The sequence below is a fragment of the Carassius carassius genome, chromosome 48 (assembly GCF_963082965.1).
Source record: "Carassius carassius chromosome 48, fCarCar2.1, whole genome shotgun sequence".
In the NCBI taxonomy this organism is placed as follows: domain Eukaryota; kingdom Metazoa; phylum Chordata; class Actinopteri; order Cypriniformes; family Cyprinidae; genus Carassius; species Carassius carassius.
In genome coordinates, this window is record NC_081802.1 from 17,876,684 (window position 1) to 17,886,997 (window position 10,314).

The 10,314-nt window shown below is 34.4% G+C and overlaps 1 protein-coding gene across 4 annotated transcripts in view; it reads right to left on the bottom strand.

The window, feature by feature from the left end:
• LOC132131193 (metabotropic glutamate receptor 7-like) overlaps positions 1 to 10,314 on the bottom strand; it is a 235,591-nt gene that overhangs the window by 86,747 nt on the left and 138,530 nt on the right. For all 4 annotated transcript variants that reach the window (XM_059543192.1, XM_059543190.1, XM_059543191.1 and 1 more), the window contains one exon: positions 4,877 to 5,016. In XM_059543192.1, the coding sequence (XP_059399175.1) occupies positions 4,877 to 5,016 (140 nt within the window). The remainder of the gene's footprint in view (positions 1 to 4,876; positions 5,017 to 10,314) is intronic.

Sequence of the window (10,314 nt, forward strand, 5' to 3'; positions counted from 1 at the left end):
TGTCATGAAACCAAATGTAAACACGCATAAACACACAGAATATTTAAAAAAAGAAAAAAACAACAACCTTGCTCTCTGTCATGACAATAGAGGAAACAGACCAAAGAAGCAGACAGTTTATGCTAACAGTTTTTATAGCATTCCTTGTGGCAATGCTAAGAATGCAATTAGCGCAAATTATCCACCCTTAAGCAAATTTTAAAACATTAAAGCATAATTCAGATTGTTCGCTTTCACTAAGCTACCTCGTCTATTCTCAATTTTGGAAACATTCCCACAGCATAGCATGCTAACAGCTTTAATAACTTATGTAAGATGTTTTCTGGACTTAAAATGAAAAGGAAGTGTTGAGAATAAGCAAAATGGTACTAAAAGAGCCACACAATTTCTTGGTGCATTGAAAAAACCACAATCGTTTGAGAAAGATCATCATCTGTGATTCAAGGGAGTTATTGTGGCACTAACGAGCCTCAGTATTGGGGGCATTGTCTTACAATGAGTGTCTTCAAACGGTGTTAAACCTAATGTAAACATACACATATAAAAAATATAAAGACTTGCTAAATAAGATTTTCCACAAACTCTTGCTCTCTGCCATGACAATGTGTGGTAAGTACTGCCGCTCCGTAATACACAGAGTACGTGTGATTGAAAATGTTGAAATTTAATGTAAAAAGCAAGTGTGCATTCAACAGCGATTTAAAGTCAAATAAATCATTCACATACTTGAATGGAGTTTAAAATAATAATAATAATAATAATAATAATAATAATAATAATAATAATAAAATTTAGTAAACACTATTTAGTAGTAGTACTCATTATAATAAGAACAAATTGAAGTATTTTCCGCACTATAAGGCGGAATGAATTCACCTTCAATGAATGGCCTATTTTAGAACTGTTTTCATATATAGGGCGCACCGGATTATAAGGCGCATAGAATAGAAGATACTGCAGTCAAACGTTTGACTGGGTTTGTGTTATGCATCCACTAGATGGAGCTGTGCTAAAGGGAATGTCAACATTTTGACAGAGCGCCTTGCTGCATATATAAGGTGCTCCGGATTATAAGGCGCACTGTCATTTTTTGAGAAAATTAAAGACTTTTAAGTGCGACTTATAGTGCGGAAAATACGGTAATATTAGGAGAATCCTTCAGTGTTGATCATGTAACCTTAAAAAACCTAAAAAAACGAATGTGACCTAAAAATGTTTGTTTTGCAAATTTATAACAAATTGTGTTCTGATTTGTGTAGAATATTTTTCAGGCCGTGTTGCTAAACCTAATCTGCATATACTGCACAATTCTTGTATGATCAGCACCGATTTCACCTCTGTGAAGGGTCGAGGATTGGGGTTGAGGCGTAAATGACATTTGCTGCAGGATCCGTAGGGCAATCTCTGGAGCCAACTCAGTCAGATTTCTCATCTGTGACTGAACAGAGGCTGGAAAATGTGAATCACAAGTGGACAGCATTCTCACCCTCACTTTCTCTCTTCTTCTCTCCTCTAATAAAAAAAGCTTCTCATAGGCTTAGCATGAAAAAGAATTCCCCCAATGCAAGACAAATCCATTTAGAACATTATTGAGGCCAAGCAAGAACACAGCTTGACAAATATTAAGTTCAAATGATGAGACTCATACTTCCCACAACAAATATAATTATGCTTTGCCTTCATGGAAATAAAAGAACGATAAAACTTTTGGATGAATTACAACCAGATGTCAGGGAATTATACTGAGCTGTTGTGAATGAGATTCAGCAGGCGGGTTCAGATGATGTCACATGACAGCAAATCCTTTCCTAGAATTTTAAGAATAATTAATAATGAACCTCTTGATTAAATTTCAATATAAGAAAAGCAAATGATGAATAAAGTAAAACAGTGATATGTTATCTACTGCAATAGCAGACAATACTAAAATATTTAATTCTGATGTAAATCACTACAACAATAAAATGAAATAAGTCCTTGTGTAACGATCATGCGATCTTAAGTCATGAACGCTGATCTCAACTAGAATGCCTCTTATGACTTGGATGAAGTGTGTTAATATAACAGATAATTTTCAATGACAATTAACAAGGAGCTAATCTAAGAAGTTTAATTGCATAGAGGAGACTAACTAACTAAAGACTTTGAAACAAATGGCTAAGGTCAAAAATATACTTTATGCAAGTGCATGAACATACTGTAGATGTGAATGCTTGGTCAATGCATTTTAATACATAACTTTATGAAAGTTAATTTAACAGTCTCACGTGGACTGATAATAATTAGCGAGAAATAGTGAAGTTGGGTCCAAAAAAAAGAAAGAAAAAAATCTAATTTCTCAGTGACTGTAAAAGGACACAAACCTAAGAAAACTAAAAAAAAAAAAACAACATAAATTTAAAACAACAAAAAAAGGACAAAAACCTTAAAAACAAAACAACAAAAACCAAAGCAAAACATAAAACAAAAACACAAAATAACAAACTTAAAACAATATACAAAACAAAGCAACACAAACATAGAACAAAACAAAACAAAAAGATAGAACAATAAAACACAAAACAAAATAACAAAACATAAAACAAACGCACATAACATAAAACAATACAAAGCAACAAACACAAACAACAAAAAAGGCATAAAAAAAAAATAACCGAACACACATTTAGAAAAAAAATAAATGAAACATAACACCAAAAAAAAATAAAAAAAATTGAGTAGTCGGCTCGAATTTGACCATGTGTTTAGCGCCAGAGCTCATGCAATTGTCACTGGCTCACTATGCAATGTAGTCATTCAATGTACCAACTGTTTTGACGCGATTAACAGGTTAACTGACTTGTAATATGTACAAGGGCTCACAACATCCTGAACTCACATAGTGTACTTCTGGATTTACAGTAATGTTGAGAGTGAGACTTCATAATCAGACTGTGAATGGACCTTGATTTTGCTTTATTTGAATTGAGCTTTATGGCTGCTATGTGCATGCTCAATAATCCCAGCATGCATAGACATGAACAGATTGCTGATATTATTAATGCACATATAATAACCTGTACAGCCCAGGGCAAGGGTTTCTCATATACTTTAACATATGATCTATGGTTCAATCAGAGGTTATGGTTTTATGAAGCTCTGACTATTAAAATAAATCTTTTTAAATTATCTCCCTAGCAATTATCTGGACTAAATTATATTATGTTTAACTGCTCTGCACAACTGCTGGGTGTAGAAAGAGATGCAAGAACCATCAGAATCAAAATAATGGGAATTAAACCAGACACGTGTAAGTGGAGTAAATGATTAAAAAGCGCTGATTTATGGAATGAAGGAAATGGAGGAATAAGAAATATAAAACTAATTCGGGGTAATGAATAAAATATTATCTACATAATGCATATATTGAATTTAATGCATTTTATGTTTTAATATTACTATTACATATGGATTAATATTAAAAAACAAACAAAAAAAAGTATAAAAAGTAAACTAAATATGAAAACTTTTTTATTTCGGCATGGGAATGCGCATAATTCTACTGATTCCTGCAGTTTCCACGCTTGTAACACAGGTAATTTCTGTTAATATTTCAACGTGAAAGACGCTTGCGACAGATGACTGAATGTATCATTTGCACGTGCTTTTGAGTCTTACAATTTTAAACATTCAAGTGCTCAATTCAATACTTGTGCACTCTGTGACTGTGAGACCCTTTCTGTGAGCTGCCTTACACCCAAAGCACGTGCTCTGAGAGCATGCACCTGTGCATGTAAACAGCTAAATACATACAAAAATGTCAAAGTGCCCATCTTGATGAGTATTCATGTAAACAGTCAATTTATACTAAACATTGGCGGTATACATGCTATTAGGTTGAGAAACAATACTTATGTATAACAGTTTGATCCGTGCATGAGGTCTTAAAGAGACAGCAACCTAAATAAGCATGCTGCTATCTGCTGTCATTAATGTTTATTTATACATTGAAGACTAAAGTTTAATAGATTATTCTGTTTCTGTGGTATTTATGTACCTGAAAATTACTGTTTAACCTACCTGAAAATCTTAAAGCACAGTTAATTTTAGTTGCATCTTGTTATTGTATTTGTTTTTGCATTGCTTGTCATTAATCTATTCTTATTTTATTACTGACAGTTTTTTTTTTCTTTTAAGTATCTTCCTCACAATATAAATATGAGTCAACAACATTATAAATTTTAAAGCACAAATATACTGTGTGACTAAACATTTTGTTTGGACGACTGTAGTTTATAGTCTAAAAAGTACCCTAACCCCCCCTCAAATTACCCCCCCCCCATAAGGGCCCCTCTGATTTACATACAGTATATGACAATGCAAATTAATGAATGGATGACATATTAAAACAAAACTACATAAATACAAAAAAAAGAAAAAAAGAAAAAGTAAGACTATACTGGTGTAAACATGTCTTGTTGATTTTTTTTTTAATGGAATAATAAATAATATAAATGATAATAAATTTAATTATTCAGATTAATGAAGGACTAAATAAATAAACAATTTGTATGAAACTTTCACATTTATTTGTTTAAACAAAATAATAAATTATATAAACAACATTAAATTTAAGGAGTGTAAATGAATGAATGAATGAATGAATGCATGAATGAACAGCCTACAATCAAGACTAGATAAATACAACGAAATGAGGAAGAAAATGCTCCCATTCCAACTTATTTTTCTGAAACTGAATAATAAATAATATAAATGCCATTAACGTGTGTAAAACACAACTAGACCAATAGAATGCAATCGCATTGCAAACATTTGATGGATGAATCTGAACCACTTCATCTTAAGTCGAGGCTTCATGTGGATCAAATTTACTCACGTGAAGTTTGAGAGTTTCTGCCCACTCTCCAATAACTTTATATCTGGGAGTGCTGTTGATATTCATCTGGTACTGGAAAAGATTGTATCGTCCAGGTGCGTCGCCATTCCGATTGAACGTGACAGACGTCCCCGTGCTCCCTACGAAAGAAAGAATCAGACTTAGAGACCTACCTTCAAAATTGTCAAATGAAAATATTGAGTATCAATCATACATAAAGAAAAAAGGCCTGACATGCCTCACATACAACAAGAACCCATTTCTTTCATTTCCACTCTGTACCAAGACGAAAGTTGGTTTGGTTGTGACAGAAATACAAACTACATATGCATCTCAGGCCAACAGCGGAGACTGACAAGACCTGACAGTCATTGCCAACCGATTGTTTGAAGAAATTTACCTGCAGGGCTTGGCACTCAAGATCACAAGTCTGCCAAAACACAATCAACAGTGTGGCTTTCTCGAGCACAGATGAAGTGTCAGCCATTCGCTGTGGGCTGCTGACACATCCTCATCACACTTATAATACTGGGAACCAATGGTTGTGGAAGGTAGCTATCAGTAGCACTATTTTGATATAAGAAACATTTCCTGAAAAGGTAAGATTGCTACTTTAGTGCAGCCTGTTTTATTGTCAAGAATTATCACTCTTACTCTTTTTGAGCTCTCATCCATGGGAAAACCTTATCGGATATTTTAGTCAAAATTTCAGATGCAATAGGATTCTTTCAAAATATTTTTTTTATGTATTGATCCATAAAAATTGATAACTGAAAAGTTAAATTACGAGACATTCTGCATACAAAGAATGCACTTGACAAATCATATAAATTAAATGTCAAAGTGAAAATTAATATTTAACTTTATTTATTTATATATTGAAACTGGAAACCTGTAAATTAAGTAATGCTAAAATTCACTTTATATATAAATAATATAGTGCTTAAATAATGCTATTACTATTACTAAGTATAAAAACGGAGTATATAAATAAACTAAACATGAAATTTAAATGTGAAAATATTTTAATTAGATTAATACATAATACAAATTATACATTTAAGGTATGAGAATGAATGAGTGAATGAATGAATGAAATTAAATAATGAAAAAAGAATACTTGTGTAAATGTTTCTTCTCTTCAATAATAATAATAATAATAATAATAATAATAAACAAATGAATATATAATAAAAACAACAACAATGACGATGATAATAATAATAATAATAATAATAATAATAATAATAATAATAATAATAATAATAATAATAATAATAATAATAATAATAATAATGCAATTTAATTCATTCGTAAATATAATTATGTTTATATGGCTGGTTTATATTCATTCACATGACAAATATTATGATTTTAACAAAACAAATAAATAACTATAACAATTATTAATTATTTAATAAATTAATAATTTCATAATAATAATAATAATAATAATAATAATAATAATGTGCCAAAATGTTAGTTTTTATAATTGAATACTTTTAATTTTTATTTTCATCATAATAGATCAGTTAAACCACCCTGACACTTCTGATTCAAAATAATTTTGACACAAAAGTGTATAGTGTTTAATGTATTCAAGTTTACATTTACATATCTGGACATCAGTGACCCATAAAATCCTCCAAATTACTTATTCAACCAAAATATTGGATTATTTTCTGAATGTAATCCTAATCCAAGAAGCCTCTTTTAAAACTATGTCAGGCATGAAGATAGAGGAGAAAAAAAAGTGGCAGTGAAAGTAATTAAGGTAAGATTCAGCAAAATACAAGATATTGTTGCATTGAGAAACATGGGTGGATAAAAACCTGCTTGAGTGTATTTTAGTCCCTTCATTATTTAGTCACTTTGGTGTGAATCGCTGCCTTTTCAGATTCATTTTGTTTGTCTGGTTTTGTTAGGAGAGCATCATGGGAATAAGGAAGGAATGTCCTCTTCAACTAATAGACTTAGTTAGACTTAGAGATAGAGAACAATTACCCACTAGCAACAATTAAAGAGAGGATAAAGGCCTGGAAAACACGCTGAATTCCACAAATAACAGCCTTCCACTTCAAACTGAATTAACACAAACCTTCCGCAAAGACTTGCTGCTTCTGCCAATAACTTCAGCAATAACACATTAAAAAGTTTCCTCAACTATTAATGCTTTTATGTAGCAAGGTAAGGTTGTTTTTTTTTATATAGGAGCCTGTTTCCACCACACAATAAAAAAATATAATAAAAAAAAAATTCAGAAATGCGAGAAATAAGCTTTACATCTCACAATTCTGACATTTTTTTCTCAGATTTCCAAGTTTACATTTTGTAATTTACTTTTTTTTTCTCTGAATTCTGAGTTTACGTCACACCATTTTTACATTTTTTTCCTGCCAGAATTCATAATTAACGTCTCACAATTCTGAACTTTTTTTTTCCTCAGAATTCCATGTTTTCATCTCAGAATCCTTTCTTAGAATTGGCAGAAGAGCAGACCGAAACCGAAAGTAACTGGCTCCTTTTTTCCCCCGTGTTTGTTTTCAGCTTTTTAAAAGTTTTTTGATTTCCCTGTTTGTTTCTCCCCGTAGCCAAGGAGATGGCTACTGTAAGATTAATTGCCATAGCCCATAAAGATCTCCCCTTCTATGAGTATTCCCTGGAGTTCTGGTGTCTGGAGGGCGTCCAGCCCTGAGAACTAGCCCACTGGCCACAGCATTCTAAAGCCTGTCGGTCACTCCTAAGTCAAACCTGCAGGTTGCGTCTCACTCAAGTCTGCCAGCCGTTCCTGGCTCGGTCCAGAGCTCGGTCCAGTGTCTGCTCCAGTCCCAAAGCTCCTCCAGTGTTGGCTCCAGCCCCAGAATCTAGCTCCCGGATGGCTCCTGTTCCCGAGTTTAGCCCAAGGAGGCCTCATGTTACTATGTCTGGCCCACGGAGGACTTTAGAGCCAGTAATCTTCCCCAAGGTTTTTATTCAAGGAGGGTTTGTAGTAGGGCCTCCATGGCCTCCTGGCCTTCTGTGTTCCCTGATTCACCATGGCCTCCTGTGTCCCCTGATCCACCATGGCCTCCTGTGTCCCCTGATCCACCATGGCCTCCTGAGTCCCCTGATCCACCATGGCCTCCTGTGTCCCCTGATCCACCATGGCCTCCTGTGTCCCCTGATCCACCATGGCCTCCTGAGTCCCCTGATCCACCATGGCCTCCTGTGTCCCCTGATCCACCATGGCCTCCTGTGTCCCCTGATCCACCATGGCCTCCTGAGTCCCCTGATCCACCATGGCCTCCTGTGTCCCCTGATCCACCATGGCCTCCTGTGTCCCCTGATCCACCATGGCCTCCTGTGTCCCCTGATCCACCATGGCCTCCTGTGTCCCCTGATCCACCATGGCCTCCTGTGTCCCCTGATCCACCATGGCCTCCTGAGTCCCCTGATCCACCATGGCCTCCTGAGTCCCCTGATCCACCATGGCCTCCTGTGTCCCCTGATCCACCATGGCCTCCTGAGTCCCCTGATCCACCATGGCCTCCTGTGTCCCCTGATCCACCATGGCCTCCTGTGTCCCCTGATCCACCATGGCCTCCTGTGTCCCCTGATCCACCATGGCCTCCTGAGTCCCCTGATCCACCATGGCCTCCTGAGTCCCCTGATCCACCATGGCCTCCTGTGTCCCCTGATCCACCATGGCCTCCTGTGTCCCCTGATCCACCATGGCCTCCCAGTCTGCATGATCTGCAATGGGTCTTGGAACGGGCGCCGCCCTGGAGGCCTTCCGTCCTTGAACCCTGCTTCTTGAGGCCTCCAGAGTGCCTACCACCCCTTCCAATTGGATGTTGCATGGTGCAGGATGCACATTCCGGGAGGGGGGCATTATGAATAAATATATAAAATATATTTATAATAAATTTATAAAATAAATCTAAATTCTGAGTTTTTGTCTCACAATATTTTTATATACAGACATACATTTTCAATATAAATTTAGAATGGCAAGAACAAAGTCAGAATTGTGAGATAAAAAACAAATTACCTATATAGTCCTTCCTTCTTTCCTTCCGTGGTGGAAATGGTCTTTAATATTTTTCACCTCATACAAACCCAGGAGCAAAATGTCCCAGTTGTGTCACAACACATCAATGAATTCACCTATTAAACTTCTATGCTACTCCGAGACTTCCAATCTCAATATTATACAGTAATTGCACTGTAGATATAAGACAAGGATGGGAACTTCTTAATTATATTAATTATTAGTATGCAAGGAGCAATTGAATCTTTTTTTTTATATTTTCGCTGATGGAAACCCTTTGAAAAAACAGCAGAACTGTCAGTTGCCCAACTTGAAGCACTATGTTCTCTCTTTTTATGCATTTATTTCTTTTTATTCTCATCTCCCCCTATGTCTGTGACACATCCTTTCATCATGCATAAATAACCAGCAGACAAAAACAGGACTGCACCATTTGATGAATAAGAGCAGTATTAGATAAACAGGTTAGTTGTGACATGCACTTTCAGCAATATCTACTTTAATGTAATGTTATCTAATTAATTCACTGTGTCAGCCAGCTTAATTATAATTCTAAACTATTAAATGGGTTTCAATCATTTAATACTGCTAACACTATTTTCTTCACTATGATAGATAAATTGTATGAATTTTATATGCCATACTACTTAAACTGGCTATATTAATAGAACATATTGTTTGAATTTGATCAGTATTTATATTTTTCACTCAGAAAATGTTTAAGCTTCATACAATAACATCTATTGATGAATTCAATATTCCATGAACCAAAACATGATTCATCAATTTATGTTTAAAAACTTATATATGCAAATCATGCATACATAAATTCCAACTGTCAACATTTGAAAAATCGCATTTCAAAATAAAGTCTGTCATGCATGCACTTACATTCTGAATATATCTATTTATTATATATGCATGCCAGAGGGAAGGTTTTCTTATTGTGCATGCAATGCTCATAAATTATACTTATTAGCTTATTAGTATCAGTAAACTATTATGGTGCAACAGAAAACAATATCAGATGGAAAGCAAAAGTCAAAATGTTGGCATATGATATTCAAACATGGCTGTTTACTTCATAAGAACACTACAGAAAACAATTTAGTGACAATATTATTTCAAGATGTTTTCTTGTTCTTTTGTGTTTTATGGACTAGAATAAAACAAATGCTCATCATAAAAGACTTTTCAGCAATGTTAAACATTTGATTAAAAGCTTATATTATCTTTTTTTTCTTCTTTTTTTTTACTTTAAAATTGCACAAAATATAAATGAAATTGATTGCTCACAGTGCCAAGAATATTAAATTATTAGGATTTGTATAATAACACAAATAATTTTTGTACTATTGTATGTGTCAGTGTTTTTCTTCAAAACTTAAAAAAAAAACAATAATAATAA